Source organism: Triticum urartu, chromosome 7A (genome assembly GCF_056163025.1).
Source record: "Triticum urartu cultivar PI428250 chromosome 7A, HENAU_Tu73, whole genome shotgun sequence".
NCBI classification, from domain to species: domain Eukaryota; kingdom Viridiplantae; phylum Streptophyta; class Magnoliopsida; order Poales; family Poaceae; genus Triticum; species Triticum urartu.
This window is the reverse complement of record NC_141879.1, coordinates 4,656,104-4,681,803: the sequence shown is the minus strand read 5'-3', so window position 1 is coordinate 4,681,803 and position 25,700 is coordinate 4,656,104. Positions and strand designations below refer to the sequence as shown.

The window sequence follows — 25,700 nt, the reverse complement described above, 5'->3', positions numbered from 1 at the left end:
CCCCATCGGAACTCCCCCCGCCGCCGCCGCCGCCGCACTCACCCTGCTGCTCTCCTGCTCCTCGCCAGCCAAGGACCTCAAGAGGTCCTCCAATCTTGTTGCTGGAGGCGCCTCCGCCAGATGCCCGCCGTGCACGGGACTTTTCGCTTCCGTCAGGACTGCTGGGGAAGTGGGACGCCGCTGCCGCTGAAACCGGCGAGGGGAAGGAGGAGGAGGCTCTGATGGGATGGGGCAGGCCACAAGCCTCGTGTGGTCGGCGCACTCGATGTGCAAGCTGAGCGTCCCCCGGGCGAGCTATCGGAGAAGCTCGTAGCCAGCAGCAGCTCATCAGAGAAATCGAAAGGTGACTTCTTCTCTACTGATGCTGCAGAGGTTACGGATTGGGGAAAACAAAGCTGTCGCTGTTGTTTGATAAAGTGAAGGAAGCTATGGGGATGGGGGGCAGTTAATTAGCCACTGCGCACGTTTTCCCCAATGTAGAGATTGCCTAAAGTTCCCAAGGTATGAATCAATGAACCACTGCGCATGTTTTTTGTTACTTATATTCCGTAGATTTCAGAAGCATCTTGAACAAATAGCAAGTCAATTCTGTGTCTAAATGTTTATCCTTACTCCTGCTAGGGAACACGTGACTTTTGGGGGAGATCAAATGGCCATAAGGCGGCGTGCGCTTTCAATAATAACATGCGTATTTGAGATCCATGGTGCTGTTCAAATTGATGCACCCTCATGGGCAAATATGGTGAAGACTGGTATCTGACCTTGCTGCTCAGGTACATGCAGTTTCAGTGTCCTTTTATAATTAGCTAATGTTAGCGGAAGGGTTTGGTTTTGCTGAGAATCCCAAATTCTGTTTGATTTGTCATGTGCTGGTTCTGTATATACTCCCTCCGTTCCTAAATAATTGTCTTTCTAGATATTTCAACAAGTGACTACATACGGAGCAAAATGAGTGAACCTACACTCTAAAACATGTCTACATACATCCGTATGTTGTAGTCCATTTGAGATGGCTAGAAAGACAATTATTTGGGAACGGAGGGAGTATTCAGACAAGTTTAATTGTTGAATTGTTAGTATGGCGCCATTCAGCAACTCCGTCAGTCCTTTATTGCATTATATACATTCCTAGATGTTTCAACTTTGAAGGGTGTTGAGCTTTGCTCTCTGCGGTATGATCTGACCATTTTCATTTGCCCGGTATCTTGCAATGAATAACATAAGTGCACTGAGGAGGTACCAGATAGCAAAACTATACAGGAGAGAGATAACCCATCAAAGGGAAGATACCGAGGATTCTACCAGCGTGACTTTGACATTGCTGGAGTATATGAGCCAATGGAATTCTGACAGAATTTCTGGATAGGCTAGATATTGGAACGTATGATAAAACTAAATCACAGAAAGTTGCTTCATGTCGTGCTGGAGATCTGCGGTGTGCTTCCTGACAAGTTCAGAATGGTCTGCTCAAGCATCGACAAGCTTGACAAACTGACATTCGAAGAGGTGAAGTAAGAACTGATATGCATGCAGTGGTACTAACTACTCTGTTTCTTGGCAGCAGATCATATTGACACTTTGCATCATTCTTTTGCTCTGTCGGCAGAGATGAGGTACCCTGTTCTCTCCCCCCTGCTCCTGGTTAGTTATTCAGATTAACATCCATTTATGTGATAAATGACTGTAGGATCTACTCTCCTGAGCTCTCTGAAACCTTATACATTGGATGTATACAGCCAAAATTTCAAAAACTGTCACTGGTAGCATTGAACTTATATGCATTCGAGAATTCCTATGTTAAAATACATGACTTTGTTGCCAATGTCCAAACACAAAAATTGGCTGTTTCCAAACACGAAACATGGCATAGTTTGCTACAGTACGGTCGCAAAAAAGAAACCTTCGAGCATTGATATACAAAACCGGGGTTTCTTCTTTGCTTTGCTAAGACAGTCAAACACGTACAAAGCGAGAGTTCCTGGTAAAATAGGTTAACACAAACTCTACATTGCCTGCATGCATTTGAAGGCAATCTACCTTCCTAAAACTCCAGCACTTTGGGCAAGAGACCTCCATACACCAACTGAACCATGTGACTGCTATTTAGTTAAATATAGGGTACAGAAATCTCAATCAAACACATACTGTAGGATATACATACCATAACTGAACACGAGGTAAGTTCAAAAAGATCAATAATGGAAGTAACATTACAATACAAGTACAAATTACAAGATCAGTGATGGATTCAACAGTGCCACATACATATGCATTACAAGAATCAATAATGAATGCAGTCTGTTTATTTAACCCTCGAGAAGGCAACGTAGACTTGATGAAACAACCCCCACTTAATTATACAATACGTACCAGATGATTTTTTGGTCAATCAAAAGATAATGTGACATATTCCAGTCTCTTCACTCGGTGATTATCTTTGGCCACTTGTTGGCATACTTTTCATCCAAGTACTTGGGGGTGTCCTTCAAATCTTGTACCAAGAACTTGGTTATTTCATCTTCTTGATTACCAACACTGAGATGCACCTCTTGGAGGCTCTTGAGAGTCTCAATGCCGTAAATCCCTTCAAAGGCTTCAAACCGCATATCAATCCTCTCCAGTGCTGGCATTACCTCTCTTCCTCTAACTGCAAAGCTCAGCCTTGGCACCATAGTTGCAAAGAAGCGAAGCAGCTTTAGACTCTTGAATCCTCCAGGTGGAACAATGATCTCCCTGTCGGTAAGCTGTTTATTTTCCTCAAGAATGTCCACTGTGTCCCTATCATCCTTGGCTACGCTGAGTGTAAAGGTGAGCGTAAACAATTTGGGCAGGTCCTGGATGAGCTTGAAAGTATCAGTCCGAAGAACTGTCACAGAAAGGGTCATCTTATAGAGGTTATTGAGTTCCTTGATCCACTTTGGGGGCCTTTCCATCTTGCCAGCAACTCTAGGCCGATGATGTATCTTGGAGGAGTGGTCATGGTGTCTAGAGAGTTGATAAAATTAGAGCTCTCATCATTGATTGCCAATGTCTGCAGACCGCAGCTACAGAGGTACTCAATGGAGGAGCGTAATTGTTTGAAGGTCTGACCACCTTCCCTTATATTGAGCTTGTAAATGGCAAGCTTCCTTAGCCCTGTCAGCTGATGAAGGCTTGCTACAGCTGATGAGTCCTCACCGATCTCAATCCCTGACAAGATCCGAAGTGCTTTCATCGGCTCCTTGTTCTTCTCATGTGGCAACTTCAAAGCCTTCTTTGTGTTTTTATTCCCTCCAAGCATGCTACGGAGCTGTTTGAGCTGTCCAAAAGCTTTTGGCAGCACCCCGACATTTGTCTCCCTTATGTCAAGAGTTTCTAGATACTGGAGCTTCTCGATCTTTGATGGAATCTCAGAAACCTCTGTTCGTCGGAGGCTCAAATACTTCAGCACAAGCATTTTACATATGTCATTCATATGCTTATCTGTCAAACCCTTCCAGCCCTCAAGATCAAGCACTTGTATTATTCCATTATTGAATGAATGGAATGGGAGTCGTCGGTTTTGGCTTCCAAATGCTGTCAGTGACCGCACTTGAGACAAGTTCATGCCTTTTGTTGAATTCCCATGCTTGGAACCACTGCTTTGCATGGAGAGTCGACGGACTTTGTTGCTAGGAGTTGGCATCAGCCAATGTCCACCAACAACAGTAATAAAATTCTCTTCGCTTGACTTGGACACGATATATTCCAGGATCATGTCATGAACTTTAAAGGATTTTACCTTCCCGTTGCTGATGTGATCCACAGGGCGTATTATTTTCGTGCTTACAAGCTGATTGAAGTATGTTTCTGCCACTTCCTCTGCACTCAGCCCTTGCTTCTCAGTGACGAAACATTCTGATATCCATCGCCGGGTCAGACGCTTCTTACTAATTTTCGAGCCCTTGGGGAATATGCTCAGATACAATGAGCATGTCTTGAGATCTGCTGGCAAATCATTATAGCAATAATCAAGTATCCTTGTGACCCCCTCCAATGTAAGGGGAGCCACCTGCTCCGGGAATAATGACTTGCAAACTTTACTCCAATGATCATTGTTTCTTGTTGGGTTGCAAGCCACAAGGCCAGCCATGGTGACTATGGCCAAAGGCAGCCCCCCACAATATTTCCATATCTCCTCATGGACCTCTTCTATCTCCCTTTCTTTGCTTCTCTGTGGATCAGAAACACGGTCATCGAACGGACCTTTGGCATTGGCATCACTTGGGCCATCGGCTGAATGCAGATGATTTGTTCCATCTCCTTCAGAGGACTCATCACCAACAGCTTGAGATCTTCTATCCATTCTTTTGCTTTCTTGGCTGCTTGGGGATTCAGAGACACCCAGATGAAATAGACTTCTGTAGTCGGCATCACTTAGGGCATTAACTGTATGCAGATAATCAGTTCCATCTCTTTCTGAGCAAGCCGCACCAACAGCTTGAAATCTTGTAGTTACTATTACTCTACTATCCTTATTATTATCATGTGGCAACCAATTTCTAATGGTCTCCCATGTTTGTACAGACCATATATCATCAATCAAGAGGAGATACCTGCCAAAAAACAGGAAACAAAATACAAGTGAGAAGAAACATCCTTAGCTTATTTAAGTTCATACCACTGAGAAAAAAATCCTCCGAATAGTCCAAGAGAGCCTTATACGTATTCAGATTCAACACAAATTCAACTAGTTCGACCCAACCTATGTCCAAATTGCCATATTTTTATGAATTGGATGGATATAATTTTATGATTTTGATTCTACTTTTTAGGTCCAATTTTAGTATGTTACCTGCTACGTTTTCTATAGATAATTTTATTTATACTCGACTAGGTTCAGCTATAAAATTTGCTATTGGTAACAAGTTGAAGTTCAGTTATAAAATTTCCACAATTATTCCTTGTGCAACCTTTTTTTTGACGAAACTTCCTTGTGCAACTTTAACTATTAATATTTTGGTGTTTATTTATCAAGGCTCCACTAGTTAGATAAGGTTTCTATTTTCTGAAAAATATTCCTTTTCTCATTCACTATTGTACATACTTAAGAATGAAATGTCTGTGGTAAACAACACAATTTTATCGCAGCTTTACTACAATTTAGACACTTGATGCATATACACAGTCATTACTATCTAACTACGAGTAATTTAGAAAAAACAAAAGAAATGATTTTGAGGTACCTCCTTCCAAGCAGGCGCTTTTTGAGTTCTTCAATAAGCTGGTCACGATTCATTGTTTCTATCTTATTCTGCATGCTGCCATCATTGCTTTGCGGCCTGTGACCAGAGAGCAGTGGCACAACTCGCTTAACTGAGCTATTAATACCTGTCACTAGGCTCTTCTTCTCCACCTTCCCTGCGTTGCTGACCTCCTGCACCTCCTCCTTTGTCTTGATTTGACTGTCTGCTGGCTTGATTTGCCCAAGAACATCCCTTAGGACTTCATCTTCATCAAAGTTCTGAGACACTGTGACTGATGCCCTGCAGTCAAATTCATTCCTGAAATCTTGGTACAGTGCCATGGCAATGGTGGTCTTTCCCACACCACCAAATCCAATCAATGACACAACAGCTCGATGAGAGCCTTTATCATGTTTGGCTAGCCAACCTCCGAGCTTCTTCATGTCCACCTTCACTCCCACAGGGTTCTCTGTGCGGATGAGCTGACGGCTCGCCACGAAATGCTCAGCAATGCCATAGGTAACAGCATGGGTTGCTCCGGCTCCGGAGCTTGTTCTTGGGTTTGGGTTGTTCACTCCATATCTGCTGCGCCTCTCAGCAATGTACTATGCCCGGACCTTGAGCTCGGCAATCTTGGAGGCAATGTCACGGCGAGGCCAGAACGTCCACATCTCGTAGACTATCGTCACGATGAAGGAGCATCTTGCATCGTTGAGAGAGTCCTGAGGGAGGCGATGAGCAAAGTCATCGATGCAGTCTTCCATGTCGTATGCCATGTCACGAATCTGCTTCATCCAGTTCTTGAGCCGGCGATCGTGGTCATCCAGGGCAGAGCCGAGGTCGCCAAGAAAGGCCTGCATGCTGGCGAGCTCGTCGCTAATGTACTGGATGTCGCCGCGGATGCCGCGGATCAGAGTGTACTCTTGGGCAAGGAGACCGCCCAACTTGCCTAGGAGAGATCTCATGGTGGCTTCCGAAGCACCCACTACAAACTCCATCTTCCTTATCTGTGATCTTCACTGCTACAATCTGCCCCCCGTTGTTGTAACTTGCAAGTCACCGTCCGCTCCGCCTACCGGTTCGCCATGGACGAGCGCGAGCGTCCACTGGCCACCGCCACGAGCAGGGCACCGGATGGTCATCGCGCCATCTGGAAGATCATATGGGGGTGCCCTGCTCCCCCTAAGGTACGCATGTTTGCTTGGAGGATCGTCACCAACTCGCTTGCTACTTGGGCAAATAAGCTCTCTCGTCATCTTGAGGTGTCTGACCTATGCCCCTTGTGTGGACTGGAACGGGAGGATATGTTCCACGCCTTTTGCAAGTGTCCCTTGGCTAAGGAGCTGTGGCACAGCATGGCCATGGACTGGTGCATCCCCAAGGTGGAGGACATCATGAACACTGGGCCAGAATGGCTCTTCACCCTGCTGGACCCCCTGGACGAGGCAACGAGGATGATCGTACTTATGATCATGTGGAGAACCTGGCATGTCCAGAATGAGATCACGCATGACAAGAAGCCGCCCCCTCCTGAGGCCTCACGTCGGTTCTTGCATGGGTATATCACCTCGCTGCTCTGTATCCAACAATACCCAAATGCTGATATGGTCAAGGGGAAGATGACGGTCTCCTTGCCACCGTTTGTCACTCGCCCTCCCAAGGTGGCTAAGGAGGACAGATCATGGACCGCGCCACCGCCAGGCTGCACTAAGCTAAACACCGACGGAAGTTTTGTTGCGGCGACGGGAGCGGCCGGAGGAGGAATGATTCTGCGCGATGATCGTGGAGAAATCATCTATACTGCATGTAGAGAGTTGCGCACATGCGATAATGCCCTGGGTGCGGAGCTCGCGGCTTGCAAGGAGGGCCTCGACTTGGCTCTGCATAGGACCGGTTTGCCTATCACGGTCGAGCTTGATTGCGCGGAGGCTGTGGCGATGATCACAACAAATGTGGAGGATCGTTCGGTGCACCGCACCCTCATTCAGGAGATTAGAGATATAGTGGCTGCCGCTGGAAAGGAGATCTCATTTACTCTTTGTAATCGCTCAGAAAATAAATGTAGCCATGAACTTGCCTCTTACGGGCGTAGGACCCCCCGGACCACCGTGTGGCTCCACTCGGGGATTGAGTCGGTTGTACGTCTGGCCTCTGCTTAGAGGCCACCTTAAGTAATGAGAACTCCCTTTTCACCCGCAAAAAAAATCATCAAGACAAAGAACCATTTTTCTATTTGTTGGAATCTGGGTTTGCTGCAAGCTAGGAGAAGGCATAACTTAATCTCACCTCTGCTATGATAACCAGCTGAAGTAACCATTTGGAGGTTGATCTCCACATTCCACCCAGATTGACACAATTCGCAAGGATGGCCGCTGGCTCCTGCTCCGGCTCTCCAGTGCATACAGCCTGCACGGCCTAGCTGAGCAATGGAGAGAGCTCCCGTGACAGCAGCCACGGGGGCCTTGGGACCCGTCGTAGCCAAGCTGGGTGCTTTGCTGGGCAGCGGCTACAAGCTTCGGCGGCGGACGCGCAAGGACGTCACGTTCATCAAATCCAAGCTCAAGTCTGTGCACTCCATCCTTTGGGCGATATGGGACAAGGAGATTCTTGATTCGGAATCCAAGGTCTTGAAGAAGGAAGCGCTGGATCTCGCCGATGATATGCACGACGCCATCGACGAATTCATCCAAACTATGAAGCCCAGCCGCAGAAACAAGCACTTGATTATCCAAAGCAAGATCGAAGCCAGCTGCCCTTTCCAAGATCTGAAGAAGAGGGTAGATGACGTGTCGGGCCGGTGCCGCAGCAAGTGGAAGTGGAAGAAGAACAAGTGTGCTGAACCCATCTCCAGCTTATTTTCAAGAAGAAACTCCAAATCCAGCCCTCCCAGCAAACCGCCTCCTCCTCAAGCTCCATTCGTCCACAAGGATGCGGCGGAGATGGTTGGTATGGACATATGGAGGGATGATCTCATCACATTCCTGGCAGGAGGAGGAGGAGAAGAAGAAGGAGAAGAAGAGACCACAACGGTGCCGCCGCAGCTAAAAATGGCATCCATTGTTGGAATGGCTGGTGTGGGGAAAACAACCCTTGCCCACCTTGTGTACGAGGATGAGGAGATTAAAAGTAAGTTCCAGTCACGGGCTTTTGTGTCCGTCACTCCAAGTCCCAACATGAAGGAGGTCCTCACAAGTATTCTCCAACAAGTAGGAGCTGAACCACTTGCTGGCACCCAAGCAAGGACACAGGAAGATCTCATCCACACCATATCCAATTTCCTAGAGAACAAAAGGTGCGCAAGTTTATAAAAAAAAACCCTCGATTTAAGTAATGTCTTCTGAGATGTGCAGTGCTAGCTAAATTTATATTGTCTACTAACTAAACTTGGTCAAGCTGTCTATACTAACTATCTTAATTGTACGTGCAATCAACTTGCCTAGGTACCTGGTAATAATTGATGACATATGGCATTGTGAAGAATGGGACATCATCAGCAAGTCTTTTCCACAAAATGATCTTGGTAATAGAATCGTCATCACAACTTGTATTGCTTCTCTACCAGGAGATGATTTGGATAATAGCAAGCTCTACATCAGAATGAATCCTATATGGTTTTCTGTTAAGGAAAGATGGTTGTACGGACCTCTTGTGAAAGATTTCACCGCTCGGATGAAGCCTGGCATGGTTGGAGAAGGTTTTGACCAGCACCATCCTATTGTGCGCATGTGTGGTGGTGTTCCGTTAGCACTAATTTGCCTGTTTTCTGCAATGGCAATGATCCAGGAACAACAGGAACAACTAGGGGTACATGTAAAGGCATGTGATGTGCAAGATATGATTGAGAAGCAGCTTAAGCAAAGCGGAATTCAGAACACTCCAGGGTTTGAACCGTTGGTAGAGAGTTTGCAGCTTTGCTACACCGATCTTCCTCACCATATGTTGAAGACCTGCTTGTTGTACTGCAGTATATACCCTGAGAATTACTATTTTCAAAAGAAAGATTTGGTCACGCGATGGGTCGCTGAAGGATTTACTTATAAAGTTGATGTAGCAAAAGATTATCTTGAAGAGCTTGGCAACAGGGGGTTGATGCTGCGGGGTGGTGATGGTGACTACCAAATGAACCCGATGATGCGAAATTTCCTTAGATGGAAATCGCGTGAAGATAATTTCATTACTTGCAGCTCCGACATCACATTGCCATATGCATGTCGCATCCATCGGGTATGTATCGACGATTATCTAGTTGATGACGGTGCGGTGGAGGTGGTGGATACCTTGTTGGAACTAGATTGGTCCCAGATTCGATCTCTTGTTGTTTTTGAAGGTGCTAAGAGATATGTCCCTTTTGAGAAGTTGGACCGTGTGCGAGTGTTGGATCTTCAATATCATCATCATTATTTTGAATTCGTACAGTCTCCTTGGATGTCTCTAGATTTCGAGGCCCTTGGAAATCAGCATGTGAAGGATATATGTGGATTGCTCTCTGTGAGGCACCTATTCGGCCTAGAAGGGACAGGAATCAGTGAGATACCAACAGAAATAGCAAGGCTACAACATCTGGAGACTTTGCAGGTAAGATTCACATCGATCACAGAGTTACCCAGTGAGATTAGGGACCTACAACAATTGAAGACTCTTGTCGTGAGTCAGAACCAAAAGCTGGCAGAGCTGCCCAGGGAGATAGGGGATCTGCGACAATTAGAGACTCTGGACCTGAGCTGGACGAAGCTGACGGAGCTGTCACGTGAGATCGGGAACCTCCAGAATTTGGAGAATCTGATCTTGCATCACACCGAGCTCAAAGAGCTGCCTCCGGAGATTGGGAAGTTGCAGCATTTGAAAGCACTGGAGGTGGGCTGGGCAAGCATCACAAGGCTAGGCAGTGAAATTGGGGACCTGCATCATTTAGAGACCCTGGACCTGAGTTGCAACGGGCTCACACAGCTGCCTCGTGAGATGTGGAAACTGCAGAATTTGAAGCGGCTGCTCTTGAATGCTACAGGGGTGGCGAAGATACCAAGGGAAATGGGGGAGCTGAAGAAGCTGGAGATTTTGGAGTTAGACTATACCATCTCTGCACTGCCTTGGGAAGCTAGTCAGCTCTCGAAACTGGAGGGAGTGCCCGAGTGCGTCCGCCAAGCCTGGAAGAAGAGTGATCTTGTGTCTGAGTTAGCCGGGGAGATCTTGTTCGTTCAGCTGGTTAATCGGGCCACTGATAGCGGCAGCCTAATCGTTGGCAGAAAACACATGGGAATTCCACGGTGGATCAAGGATCACTTCCACGACCTTGACTCCTTGGATATCAGGATCTGCAAGCTAGAGGAGAAGGATCTCCTGATTTTGCGGGAGATGCCCGACCTGTACGATCTGAAGCTAAGGTTGGAGGTCGTCCCAAGAGAGCCCATGGCCATCAGCGGTGAAGGGTTCCCGAGGCTCGGGGAACTGGTTGTTGACTGCCGCGTTCCACGGGTTGTCACCTTCCAGGAAGGAGCGATGCCGATGCTGGGATATCTCTACTTGGAGTTCCAGTTCTACGGTGGCCCACCACCAGCTGCAAATAAAGGAGACCCTCAGCTGGGTATCAAGCACCTCCGGCGCCTCCTGTGGGTAGAATTTAAATGCAACTTGGAATGGTATGGAGGAGCAGCAGAGAGCAGCCCGTGCATCAGCGCCATGATTGACGTCGTGAGGAAAGAAGCCCAGGAGCATCCCAGAGAGATCTGCTTTCGTGTCTCTGGCCGCAAAGATGAGGACTTTCCAGCGAACAAGGAGAGCGCACAGTCTTCTAGCAGTGGGACAAGCGAGATCAATGACACTCCAAATGGTGGGAGGGGCGAGATCCAGGGGGAGGAGGAAGAGACTTTTCCAGCGAACGAGAGCGGAAAGGTTTCCGACAGTGGGACGGCCGGCGAGATCGAGGAGGAGGAGATCCACGAAGAGGAAGAAGGGTGATTGGGTTTCTTGACGAGTATTGCCGAGGTAATACATACTCTTGGCTCTTTCGTTGTTTTATTTATTACCGCCACTATATATAGCTAACTAATGCACTTACTTGTACAGTCGTCCTAATTTGCAGGTTGGTTGGTTGGTTATTTCATCATCGTAATTAATGACTGCCTCAAATCTATCTGCAACCATCTTCAACTATATATCTACGCATGGCTCTTCTTCTTCAGGCTTTCTCCATCTGATGCTAGCTAGCTGTTGCTTAATTTCCATTGTCATATGCAACCAAGGCTTCCAAGTTGAGTTGGCCCTTCAAAGGCACCTGTATCTGTATGGCACTTCAAAGGTGCGTCTGCCTTGCACCGTGCAAGTGGTGGAACACTTTGAATTAGGGCTTGGTATTGTCATGTAATTTATTTAATAGTAAGGAATCGCTTTGAAGGGAGCCCAACAATTTGCTCCTCGTATCTACTAGAGTAGCTTTTATCATGCACTTAATTGTTATCAAAACTCTCTTCTTATTATGTAATAATAATAAAAGTGACGAGTTTTCTTGTTTGTTTGTGATCGAGCTAACGCTCAAGCAGAAATTATATTATATAGTGTTTCACAGGTACACAGTAATATAAGATCGTTTAGATCACCAAGTAGCTGGGGGGGGGGGGGGGTGTATGTACTGATTGATAAGAGTAAGCAGTTGGAATTAATTAGATTACGAGTATATCCGTCTACATATTATACATATCTCTTTATTTTTTTCTGCTCCGTTACTACTTTAAGTTAACAACTCCACATACTAACATCGATCATCTGTAGGCAGGTCCAACAGAAATGTTAAGAATCTTACACTTTTTATACTACATGCAACCATATCATACACGGGTAAAAGCCAGAAGAAGGAAGCAACATTTCATTTTAGGATTTCTCTTCTTCCATTGTAATGGGAAGGCCCTTACTAAAACAATTACGTACGCTACTAAACCGGATTATATACTACAACAACCCGGCAAAAGCTAACTGGTAGTATCTTTTACCAAAAGATTGACCAAAATGATCAGGAAGGAACCAACAGACAAAAGGAAGGCTAGCTTCAAATGTTTCAACCTTCTTCAAACAAAAATTATACAGACAAATAAATCTCAAGATCAGGGAGCGCCTGCCTGATCTGCTTGAAATTGGTAATATCTAAATGAATGCCAAATAAATTTTTCCTGGGTCACCATCCTCCAATCAAAGAGGATCCCAAATAATATCAGCAACACAACACAGAAGAAGAAAATGCATTTAATCAACTAGCATAAACAACATACTAATACAGAAACCCTGGGAACTGAACCAACTGCTATGAAAGGACCTGTTGTTACATTCTCATTCTCATTCTTCACCCAGTAATTTTTTCCCCAGATGAATGACCAGTAACAAATGTAAAAAAAATGGCTCCAACTTGAGGACACCAGCTCAAAAATGGGACGTACCCTCTAACTCGACCGCCTGCTCGCTCCAAGGCTGACTAAAACCCTGGTAAAACCGAGAGGTCGGCGATCCCCTTGGTCAAACTCGCAACCTTTTGCAGCAGCGCCAGCCGATTGTTGCGGATCCTCTCGTTTTCCTGTCCCATGGGCCATCACCATACAAGTTTAATTAGCAAAGCTATAGATATGTGCATATGTACACTGTCAAGTGGTAAAATGAAATGAATCGTGGTACATCTTAAAACACATAGATTTGTGCTCACCGCCATGACAAAAACATTGTTGAAGAAATCCTCCAGGGGTTGTATCAGAAGCAAGGAGGCCTAGGCGAAGGTTTTGACGTCGACTCCTGCAATGGCAGTGAACAGAATAGAGTACAGGTGAGCAGCATGAACTGCAGATCTGAAACCTGTCGCTTTGAGAAATAGTAGACTTGTGTACCAGGATGGATCTTATCGGCAGCCTCTAAGTAGGCGCTCCACAAGGCCTTTTCTTCTTCTATCTCGAATGCGCTTGCGTCAACCTGCATATTGCATCAGCAAGCTTAGTTCATGACTCAAGCTGCACTTTGAGTATGTTACTATAAAGAATTGTGTTGGTACATGTCTACGTAAAAGCAGCTCGTACCTCCCAAGCAGACTCAATTTGCTTCCCACGTATAATCCGAACTGGCCTTGAATACGCCTCGACAATTTTTGGAAAATCTTCAGTTCTTGAAAAAGCTTCCATCTGCAAGTGTCCACATACCAAAACCATCACCCAAAAACTTAGGATGCTTCAATAAATTCCAGCAAGTTAGTAAGCACATAAAACGTAACGCGGATATTTTACACCACATAATATGGAGTTCCAGGTTACAAATACAGCCTTTGAAATTAATGTAGCTTCTAATCCACGGAGCATTAAAAAAATGATCTTAAAGTTTAGCACTGTATGATTTCTTACTTCAACTGCCGTTTGTGATGCTAGATAAGGGCAGTTTGCACGCTCCATAAGCACTGACCGGACTATTTCATAGTTAATTCCTTCATCCACCTGATACAAAATGAGGAAACAACGAGTCAGTTAAAAAAGACATGGAATTTTACTCACATACAGGTTTTATAACAATGTTTATATGTCTATCCTCAGTACATTCTAAGAGGATAAAGTACAAGAATCTTGGAGAAGAATAGCCTTATGTGCAACTCTATTGTTATGACAGGTCAAGAAGATACTTACCAAAAGTTGTTCCAGTCTCCGTGTTACAAATTGTACTACCTAAGAATAATTTGATCAGAGTTCTCATAAACCATTTATTCATGAACATACTGCATGGTGATGAATATGAAATATATACCGACCTCATTTATGACGTCACTGTCTATTCTGATAGGCTGCACCTCTACCACCAAGGTCAAGGCCTTCATGAGATCAAAGTTCTTCTTGTTCTCAACCAATATTTGGACCTATATAAAATATATATGAGAATAGTTTACATGTAATGATATTTTCAGTTTCAACTTCCCTTACCAGTCCATAAGAGATCCTTCTCAGTCCAAATGGATCGTTCGAAGAACTTGGCTGACATCCAGCTCCAAACAGACCCACTAAGCTGTCCAATCTGTGTAAGTAAAAAGGTCATTATCAGAATCAAGGTCCTCCAGACTTTATCAACATTTTGTGTATTCAATTTAGCTTCCGATTAACAATGGCAATATATGTGAGAGAAGTACCTATCAGCAACTGCAAGGACTATGCCAGCATCTGTTTTTGGGAAAACATCGCCAGAGAACCTTGGAAGTGTTATCTCAAACAGTGCTTCTGCAATCTTTGACATGAAAATTTGCTCAGTCAAAGTTGAGGACCGGCTTAACTTTCCCTCTTAAGAGTTGGCAACAAATGTACCTCTTCTGGAAGACCGTCCCTTGAAGCATAATGGCGTGCCATAATTCCAGCGAGTGAAGTAAATTCCGTAACAATGGAAGTGGCAAGATCTGACATAGCCAATGCAGCTGCATCTTTGACAACTGGGATCATCCTCTTGTTTATCCCGAGAACAAGGGTCAGCCTCTGCAACAACATTTACAACATGCGCTGCAGAATCCAAATACTAAACATGTTTTCACCAAGGACACGCGGCCTGCCAAACAAAAGGCTCAGATTGGTGAACCAAATCTGAACAATCATCAGACAGAAGGAATCTTTTAGCAGGAAAAATTCAGACTTCCCGAGGAGGCACGGGCAGAAAGCATGTTAAGCCAAACAGAATGTGCTTGTTTTCTTAATTTATGTATTCAGGATCAGGATCTGTACAATCCACAACAGGAATGTCGACCGTGACCTGCTGGAGATCCCTTGATGATGACGCTGTTAATTTTGCCTGTATTTCAAGCTCAGGGCCTGGATTACAAACATCATCTTCGTCAGGTTGCTGACTCGACTCGGTGCGTTATCAGCAGGCTTTGTGAAGGCGGAAAGCAGTGGACAAATATGGAGAATCAGAACTGATGCGTATATAGATACATACTGTAAGTGGGCTTCCTCTTCTTTGCTCTGCTTTCTGAACCCTGAACACTTGCCTGTGGCTTCCTCTGCTTTTACTCTGCTTTCTGGACTCTGAATACTTGCCTGTAGCTTGAGGTTTCAGGTGTCGCACTAGACTGTCTTCCTCCTCCCGACCAGAGCACGGGTGGAGATGCTGCCTTCTCACGTCACTTTAATGGCGGCTGATAACTTTCTTTACGTTAGCAAGGAGAATACACACTAGACTGTGTGATATTAGATACTCGATCTACGAAGCCGAATCTACTGCATCAGGAAACTTAACTAGCCACAGACCCAACACTTACAGACTAAGCCGCATCAACCCCACTTGAGCTCTGGATCATATACTAGCCACAGACGCAACACTTACTTGAGCTCTGGATAAGGGTGACATAGTACATCGATGACACTTGCTCAATCTGTATATCTTTGCATAGAACAAAGTCCATGTCTGAATGAACCGTACCTTAGAACAGAGACCGACTTTAATTGAGCTGTATAGTATAATTTTCCACTGGTAGAAGTAGACACAAATCTATTTTTTGTAGTGCCTCAGAAACTGTGGACCACTTAATCCTTTTGCACTCTATGTCCAAATATTTGTAAAGTGCACATTCAACATTAAGGTTGTTTTCTGTTTCTTTCAATGATTTGTCTTGTTCAATTTCTGAAGTTTACAGGAGATATTAGACATTTGATGGTTATTGGACTAGTTGCTCTAGTTTAGACTATAAGGAGCCTGTGTTATCAGTTTCTGAAGAATGAGGGCTATGGACTCTGTTTCCTGAATATGATGAAGTTCTCCCAACAAGTTTCTCCTCCCTGTACTATTGCTTCTAGTATGTGCATTTGTTTTAAAAGCATGTCAATTTGGTGAGCTTTTCCGCCGTAACAAGGGTCACCATGTAAGAATGCATGTTGTTGACGTATCTGAATTTGGTCCCGGTCGACTTTGCCGTGGCTGAATTTCAGAGAACTTTTACCATAATACCATGGTCCTTCATTCAGTACTAGCATATATGCCGGTGCGTTGCAACGGGTGAGAAAATTAATATATACTTAAATTTAGGAAACATGGATGTGCAGTCCTCACGTCACCGCAGTCCTCCTCGCGCCAAGGGCAAGCACAGCAGCGGCAACACCAACAACGGCGGCTCTCGCGGCGGTCGCCCCATCTCCACCAACAACAGGGGTCGCCGCGGCGGCTCGGGTCGTTCACGTCCTGATGCCGTTCGATGCCAAATCTGCGGGAAGCCAGGCCACACCGCCAAAGATTGCTGGTATCATTTCGATGAAGACGATGCCTCCTCTGAAGATGATGACAAGGTTGCCGCTGCCGCTGAAGGATCCTATGGCGTTGAAACCAACTGGTACCTTGACAATGGCACGACCAATCACCTCACGGGTGAGCTGGAGAAGGTGACCCTCCGTGAGAAGTATCACGGGAAAGATCAGATTGACACCGCCAGTGGTGCAGGTATGAGCATACGTTACATTGGTCACTCGGTTATACGTACCCCTTCTCGTAAAATTCATCTTCGGAAAATCTTGCATGTTCCTAGTGCCAACAAAAATCTCTTGTCCGTTCATCGCATTACCATTGACAATAATGTCATGTCTTTATTGAATTCCATTTTTTTTCTTTTTGATAAACGATCAGGCCACGAAGAAGGTACTATATCGAGGTAGATGCATTCGAGGGCTTTACCTGTTGATTCCGAAGCTTAGGAGATCCAATAAACAAGCCTATGGTGTTGTCAAACTCTCATCAACACGTTGGCACGATCGTTTAGGCCATGCTTCTTTTCCTCTTGTTGAACGTTTGCTTAGGAAAAATAAGCTCCCGTTTGTTGGTGAGCGAAATATTGAAACTATTTGTGATTCTTGCCAAAGAGAAAAAAGTCATCAATTACCATATCCTATTTCTACAAATGTCTCTACTCAACCATTGCAATTAATTTTTTCTGATGTTTGGGGCCCTGCTCCTAGTTCTGTTGGTAGACACACATACTATGTCAGTTTTATTGATGACTACAGCAAATTCTCCTGGATCTATCTTCTCAAGAAAAGATCCGAAGTTTTTCAAGTGTTCAAAAATTTCCAAGCACTTGTGGAACGTAAGTTTGATAGCAAGATCATTGTTGTTCAATCTGACTGGAGAGGGGAATACGAGAAATTAAATTCCTTTTTCCAAACACTTGGCATTTCACACCATGTGTCATGCCCTCATGCTCACCAACAAAACGGTTCTGCCGAACGTAAGCATAGGCATATAGTTGAAGTTGGCCTCGCACTCCTAGCAGGTGCTTCCATGCCACTAAAATTTTGGGATGAAGCGTTTCTCACTGCCGTTCATATCATCAATATGCTCCCAAGCCGTGTCATAAACAATGAAACTCCCACAGAACGGCTTCTTCATGTCAAGCCCAACTACACATCTCTACGTGTCTTTGGGTGTGCATGCTGGCCCAATCTCCGTCGCTACAACCCTCGCAAACTCATGTTCTGATCTAAACAGTGTGTTTTCCTTGGGTATAGTGCACAACACAAGGGGGTTAAGTGCCTAGACATTTCTACAGGCCGTGTCTACATTTCTCGTGATGTTGTGTTCAATGAGAACAAGTTTCCTTTCGCTGATCTACACCCTAACGCCGGTGCTTTACTTCGTAAAGAAATCCTCCTTCTACCATCCTCTCTTACTGGCCTCGATGAAGGGGAACGAAACCATGATGATCATATGTTGACTAACCCCCAAACCACTGTGCACGAGTTGTGTGATATTGCAGGAGAAAACGGATCAGAAAATGATGAAGAAAATGATGTACGAGGGCCATATTTCATGTGCCCCGAACCAGGGAGCAAATCAGCCTCGGGATCAGCTCCCGTGACAGCGGTAGACCTGCCCAGCGGATCAACCTCGGGATCCGGCACTGCTGGCAGGGGGGCAGGATCTCCTCGGGAATCCGCGCCATCAGCGCCAACAACCGCGCGTGGACCCGCGCCGACTGCGCGTGGGAACAGCGACACCGCGCACGCCGCGGCCAGCGAGTCCGCGTCTGCCACTTGTCCGCCTCCGATTGGTCCCTCGGGGGCCAGGTTCTCGGTCCAGCCCGTTTGCTACAAACGGCGTGATCTGCGTCGGCCGACCGGCGCGGGACCCGCCTCTGGCGCAGCGGACGCTGGCCCCTCATCACGGCGCAATGATGAGCCCTGTCCGTTGGGATCTTCTGCGGAGCCGCCCCATTGCACACCGTCGCCTACTGCCATAGAAGATCCACCGGCGGAATCTGCCGCTGAACCTACTGCTGCTTCGCCCAGATCCGCCTCGGGATCAGTTCCTGCTGCTCCTACAGGCTGCACGGGATCTTCTACGCCACCAGTACAAGCTACACCACCACCGAGATGTACACGGCTACAACAGGGAGTAATTCAACCAATCAATTATAAGCACATTACGAAATATGGCATGGTGTGTTCTACAGGTGAACCAGGTGAACCTTACACACTTGATGAAGCCCTAGCTGATGAAAACTGGAAAAGGCTATGAATGAAGAATACATGGCACTGAAAAGAAACAAAACATGGCACCTGGTCCATCCACAGCAAGGTAAAAATCTCATTGATTGCAAATGGGTGTTTCGGATCAAGAGAAAATCTGATGGCACCATTGATCGTTACAAGGCAAGACTTGTGGCAAAAGGCTTCAAGCAACGGTATGGTATTGATTATGAGGACACATTTAGTCCAGTGGTAAAAGCTGCAACCATTCGTCTTGTTTTGTCCATTGCTGTGTCCAGGGGCTGGAGTCTCAGACAGCTAGACGTGCAGAACGCGTTTCTTCATGGTGTTCTGAAAGAGGAAGTGTACATGAAACAACCTCCTAGGTTTGAAAGCAAAAGTGCACCGCTGCATGTGTGTAGACTTCACAAAGCTTTATATGGGTTAAAGCAGGCTCCGAGGGCGTGGTATTCACGTCTCAGTCAAAAGATGCAAACTCTTGGCTTTGTTCCATCTAAGTCTGACACCTCACTGTTTATTTATAACAAGTACAATACTTATATTTTTGTTCTCATCTACGTTGATGATATTATTGTTACAAGCTCATCTGATGAAGCCATAACAGGATTGTTGAAGGATCTCAGTGCAGAGTTTGCTCTTAAGGATCTCGGAGATCTGCACTATTTCCTAGGGATAGAAGTGAAGAAACATAATGGTGGACTTCACTTGTCTCAAGAAAAATATGCAACTGACCTGGTAAGAAAGGCTGGTTTGCAAGGCTGTAAACCTTCACCTACTCCATTGTCCAGTTCAGAAAAATTGTCTCTCATAGAAGGACAAGTCTTGAGCCAGGAAGACAGCACTAAATACAGAAGTCTTGTAGGTGCACTTCAATATCTTACTCTTACAAGACCTGATATATCATTTGCTGTTAACAAAGTCTGTCAATTTCTTCATGCACCCACTACTGTTCATCTGACTGCTACTAAGCGAATAGTTAGATATGTCAAGAACACTCTTAATATTGGTCTTAACTTCAGCAAAGTCATCATCCATATTGCTTAGTGCTTTCTCAGACTCTGACTGGGCAGGCTGTTTGGATGACAGGCGTTCTACTGGGGGATTCGCAGTGTTCTTTGGTCCTAACTTGATTTCATGGTGTGCAAGGAAACAGGCCACTGTTTCCAGGTCCAGTACTGAAGCAGAATACAAGGCATTAGCAAATGCTGCAGCTGAAATCATATGGATGCAGTCTCTCCTAAGGGAGCTTGGTGTAAAAAGCAAACAAGCTCCATGCTTATGGTGTGACAATTTGGGTGCAACTTATTTGTCTGCTAATCCTGTTTTTCATGCCAGGATGAAACACATTGAAATTGACTTTCATTTTGTCAGAGAGCGAGTGGCTCAAAAACAGCTTGATATTCGTTTTGTGCATTCCAAGGATCAGGTTGCAGATGGATTCACCAAGGCTCTACCCATCAGAAATTTTGAAGACTTTAAACATAATCTCAACTTAATGAAGTTGTGATTAAGGGAGGGTGACAAACACAACATATTGTGTCATGTACATGTCACGCATGAGTTGAAGACTCCAAAGTGTCCAAGGCGCAGGATAGGATAGATTTTCAGTTTAAGATCTCTTCCTATCTCCTGGAACCAATTCTATCTCTTCTTCTGCAAGATGTAAACCTCCTGTAATATCTCAACGATGTATGCGCTTCAGGGAGGTGCGCCCCTGCCTATAAACACGTAGCACGTCGCCTCAGGTCGAGGTAAGACGTTTCCGCCTAACGCACAGACATTAGCAAGTGGCTTTGGTTCAGTTTACTTTCTTCTAGATGCTTCCGAGCAACAGCAGGTAACACAATCAGTGGGCATTCAAAACCATAAACTTTTGTGCATTTCACTCAGTTGAGTAAGGAAACTTCCCCGCCATCTCTTTTTGTACAGTATAAGGAAGCACTCTTGGCATATGCTATGTTACTCGGCAGAAACAAGTATCAGGTATGCCTTGCTACTTTTAGTACTTGAGACTTGTCACATTTCATTTACAGAATCTTTGGCCTGATCCCATCCGTGCAGGTGTCTTCTCGCGCAAGCATCAGAGATATGTGTGAGCAGTTTATGTATGAGAAATTTAATGCAAAGGTGTGGTGTCGACACCTTCCGTATCTCTGCCTGTCTTTTCCGGTTATCATGAAACCGTCAAGTGAACTTCTAATTTTCCATATGTCTGTCTGTTTATTTTCTGCCTGTCATGAAATCTTTAAGTGTGGTCCTGATTTTCTTGTAGATTGAAATGCCTATCGACAAAGCTATGGAGACGCTGCTGCGGTTGGGTCTGGTGGTCGAGCTGTCAACTGACGGCAGCTCCTCCTCTCTAATAGCTCTTCCCTGTCCAGACGCTTACGAGATCCTCAAAGGCCGCTGGGATAGTCTGCTGGAACATATATAAGACATAACAAGGTTAGTAAACATTGATGAACTCGAAGCATAGCATAGCTATTCAGCAGAGATGTAGTGACCAAGTAGACGATTATGTGATGGAGAATGATGCATGTTTTGCAGGGTGACGAAATCTCGCTATCGAGTTTTGTTCGTACAGCGGGGGCCGAAATTACAGTGTAGTCAAGTGTGATAGCTGATGGGAACCGCTGCTGATTTTGCTTGATCTCTCCAAGGTGCACACTGGAGAAGTCGAAGGAAAAATACACTGCCGAACTTACAAAAAGAATAAATGCTTCTGGATTTCGAACCTGAGCCAACGAAGTATAGCAGTTGTTGATAGAAAATATGATATTTTTCTCTCTCCAACTCATGTGATGTGGAGACAAGTGGGAATTTCTAGGATCTGAATTTGTGCATATATAAGCTCACTCCAAGATTTGTATATATTTTTGAGGTATATATATTTATTCGGAAAATGTTCAGCGTGCCATACAGGACACAAAAGGGGATCAACTGAGAATTACAGGCGGTTTTTGCCAGGTGATAGATGATCTTGTTCCTTTTTTCTCTGTTGAGAAGACAGGTTAAGCTCCTGGTCTGGCAATGCTAATTGGCGGTCACCTGCCAGTTAGCTCATTAAGGGCCCAATTCCAACAAGGTGTTATTTCTTTTTTGTAAAGCTCATTAAGGGTCGAGCGCGCCCCGCCGCGGCGGTACAGCTCAAAGCCGTACCCCGGCGGAGCTGGCACGACGCCGGCGACCGCCTGCGCGCGGTACGGCTCGACCACCTCCTCGAAGGTGCGCCCGTCCCAGAGCTGATGCCGCCGCGCACGGTTGTGCTTCGTGGGCGGGCGCGGGCCGGCATAGGCGTGGAGGCGCCGCAGGTGATCGTCGGCGAGGCGGTCCGCCCAGCCGGGGTTGTTGGGGGCGTACTGGGGGTCGGCGAGCTCCTCCGGCGACAGGCAAGCCCTGTACAGGCCGACGGCGCGGGCGAAGAGGTGGGTGCCGACCTCGGGCACCGGTGCAACGGGAACGCCGTCGACGCTCAGGCGCCACCTCGCCGGCAGGCGCACGTCGGACGCGGCGGGGATGCCGAAGTGGGCGAGCTCCTCCGCCTCCTCGATCGTCAAGTTGGGGCGGGCCATCGTCGGCGAGAGGGAGAGGCACGGCGTGCGAGGTGGTGAAGGGCGCAAGAGGACGACGCCGGCGACAAGGGGAGAAGGAGAGGCGAGGCGAGGGTGGTGTGCGAGCCGACGGAGGGCGCGAGGCGCTTTTTATAGGGCGTAGTGGTGGGTGGGGCGGGGTGCCGGCGATCAATGCTGGTGGGCAGCCGAGCGGTCAAGGGCGCAGAAGGGCAGGCGGCGGCGTGTGAATCGGCGCCGGCGATTAATGCCTGGTACGCGAGGGCGGCGTGCGCGGGCGGTCAAGCGGTGACGTGCGCAGGCGCGCGGCAGGCAGTGGAGTGTGAATCCACACCGCCCGCGGACCGACGCCGGCGACGGGACGGTTCACTGTGTCGGTGTTAATGGTTCGCCTAATCCGTGCCGAATTAATGGATTAGGTTTAGTACATGTGGGCCCTCCCTCCTCCTCACGCGGCGTACACCGCCCACGTACGGGCGTACAGCGGGCCGTACGGACACGTGCCTCGCTACGCCGCGGTACGCCGAGGTACGCCTCCCCCACCTTAATTTCTCATCCTACCCCTACTAACTTATTCTCACGAAAGGGTATCTTTTAATCTGGACCGTTGATGTGTACAGAGGGTTGTACCGAAGAAGAAGTGTTACACGTGGTTTTTGTCAGACTTTCTAGTATCTGGAAAATCTGGCTCCAACCTTTTGAATTTCTAGAACTTTGGAAATGTCAAAACTTATGGTAATTCGGACTTTAAGGAATTTGGAACTTCTGAAAATTTCAAGCTTTCATAGTTTCAGTTTTCTTCATTAAAAAAATCAGAAATTTCTGGTGCCCGGGAGGGGGGCATTGGAGAAGTGGAAGGAAACATTTGCTTCTGAATTTCCAGGAAAAAAGGCGCTCTTCTGAACATTTTTCAAGGAAAACAGTAACTACCCTACTGCAAGCACATAAAAAATTTCAAATGCCTGTAACTGAAGTAAAATAACAAAACATAAAGATAGCGATTCTATTCAAATATAGCCTTCAACCCGTGCATGCTTTTAACATTTGCACCGTGCATAGCCATGGCAAGCTCTGCTTTTAACATTTGCCCTCCATCTATAGAGGGAGGTTTGGCTGGGTTTCTTGTGCCCCAAATGGCCCAGCCCAACTGATCAGAATAACCAGCCACCTCAATGAAGAAACAGCAAAGGTTTGCCCAGCTCAGGCCCAGCTGCTCTCTGAAGGAATGAAAGGCAGTCTTGAACTGATGCCCCCTGGATAGATTTCGAAGGCATGGGCAGATTTACTGCCAGCAACTTGCAGCACATGTGCATGAGAAGAAGAGACGATCCCTGAATTCTAGCGGTAAATTTGCACACAAAACACAAGTGTAATCCTGCAAGTGAAAAATCTCCTGATGCAGTTCTTCTGAATTTCCCAGCCTTGAGCCAAGGAGAGAATTGTACAACAGTTTTTGAGGATCTGACATCTCTGTTGAGAAATGAGAAGCCCGTTTCTGAAGAGCCGACAGTTTTAGTTGCATGTATTCTTAAAAATTCTCAGTTAATATATAACCTTGCGGATCCATCAATTGACAGATGGGAGTTCAAGGAGCCTCTTTTTCCGAGGGAAACCCACAAAAGCTTAGTGCTGCATAGATTCAGATCTGAGAGAGGTGTGCAAAAAAAATAATCTACGTTTGAACATGTCTTGGGATGCCGACACAGTTTAGACGGTGGCCCTTGGACAACCGATGGGACGAGCTGCTCACTAAGCAAAATCATTTAGTTCCGGACTAGACTCGGCTGGTGCCGGTGAGTCGTATTGACTACATTAGGTTCCAAATGCTACGGTTTGAGTAGGACTAAAATACACCGACCATTTGAACTAGGGAATCATCCACATGTACAGTTCATCTCTCGTAGATCGGTGGGCTTAAACTAGAACGGAGATGAGCCAGCTGGGTGTCAGAGGTGTGGCACTTAATTAAGCGCAGCATCTTAATCACTGTGCATCTTAATCACATGCACATAGATCATGTTCAAACTGGTGGTGGAGCTTAATTGCGCCTAAGCGCAGCATCTTAATCACGGATGTTGTTGTTTCTTACATTTCACAGCTAAATTACTTTCGCAAAGCACAAATAATACTGTATGTTCAATGGACATAAGTATAACAGCTCCCTTTAGGTCCGGTCATGCAAAAGGTGGACTGTTTTTATAACATTGCAACAAAAATTTGCATCTACAGTATCATGCCCTAAAATGTCAAATACAAACTCAGAGTTTCGGAAATAAAGATACAAAACCATGTGGCGCAAAGTAGTTGTGCAAGTAGATTTTGAATTAGTCACAGTACTATTTCCTCATCACTCGTCATTCTGTTTCACGACACATGCATTAGTTGAAAGTTGAAGCTATACTTGAAAGTTGAAAGTTAAAGCTAGTACAAAGTTGAGTCACTTATTTTGGGACGGAGTGAGTATATGATAGATGAACCTTGTGTCAATGCAGCTAAAAGGGCATGCTTACCTCTCCAGATTGCATGAATTATTTATATGCAACAGAGTGAATAACTGGAGGACAGTGCCTGATCTCCGTTCAAAGTGGTACCGTGAACGCATTGATGATGAAGTTGACTGGCATATATATGCAATTAAATTGAAGATAGTACGTCTCAACTTGCACAACTTTCTGTTGTTAATTGGCATTAGCTCACTATGTATGTACAGCCTGTTGGCATCTTCGAGAGACTCTTGTATAAATGTAGTTAAATAGTGCAATAATGGTTTATTTGTTTTAAAGACCAACGTTAACAGGGGGTCTTGGTTGCTTTTTTCGTACATGTATATGCATATACCATGTCATCTAATCTGCTTGAAGGGTTGGGTAAAAGTGTAGAACCATCCTTGACAAAACCATGTATGTATGCTGAGTTAGTATGAGAGCAATATGCCTACAGAACTTTTTGTCACAATTTTCGATTGTAAATGTCCGCTGAAGAATTAAAGGATACAAAACGAGAGAATTTTGCAAAAAAATGTAATTCTAGTTCTTCCATGCTCAATATATAGAAATAAACATAATGAGGTACTAGTTCTCAAATTTTTGAAATGGGTGGATTTATTGAATTAAGACAATCATTAAGCCTTGATAGACAACACGTATATGCACGTACCATGTGCATTCAGCACAGTCAAAGCCTAGATCCACGCGAGTAGTTGAGCCAATGCACGTTGTAGTACAATGTGCATTTAGCACGGTCAAAGCCTAGATCCACGAGATTAGCTGAACCAATACACGTTGTACCATGTGCACTTGATACATGCTAGCTGTAGTGCTCCTGAGGAAAACGGTGGGCAAGACATAGGAGAATGGAAGACAAGTTTCTTTGATCTCAGTTTCAGTTTGAAACAACTAGAAAGACAAGTGTGTGAGGACAAAACTTACCCCCCCCCCCCCCCCCCCCCACACACACACACA

At 45.7% G+C, this 25,700-nt stretch overlaps 1 protein-coding gene and 1 pseudogene across 1 annotated transcript; one reads left to right on the top strand and one right to left on the bottom strand.

The window, feature by feature from the left end:
- Window positions 1-2,398: 2,398 nt before the first annotated feature.
- Window positions 2,399-6,255, bottom strand: LOC125522196 (disease resistance protein Pik-2-like; annotated as a pseudogene).
- Window positions 6,256-7,450: 1,195 nt separating this feature from the next.
- Window positions 7,451-11,180, top strand: LOC125525584 (disease resistance protein PIK5-NP-like). The gene is made up of 2 exons (XM_087535648.1): window positions 7,451-8,496; window positions 8,645-11,180. Exons 1-2 carry the CDS (start codon window positions 7,631-7,633, stop codon window positions 11,157-11,159), a joined length of 3,381 nt encoding a protein of 1,126 aa, XP_087391774.1. The 5' UTR covers window positions 7,451-7,630; the 3' UTR covers window positions 11,160-11,180.
- Window positions 11,181-25,700: the final 14,520 nt, after the last annotated feature.

Bases quoted from the DNA above. Each gene is read 5' to 3' on its own strand.
- LOC125525584 (XM_087535648.1), top strand. From the start codon at position 7,631: ATGGAGAGAGCTCCCGTGACAGCAGCCACGGGGGCCTTGGGACCCGTC. The intron at 8,497-8,644 runs GTGCGCAAGTTT...CAACTTGCCTAG, and splicing joins AATTTCCTAGAGAACAAAAG to GTACCTGGTAATAATTGATG.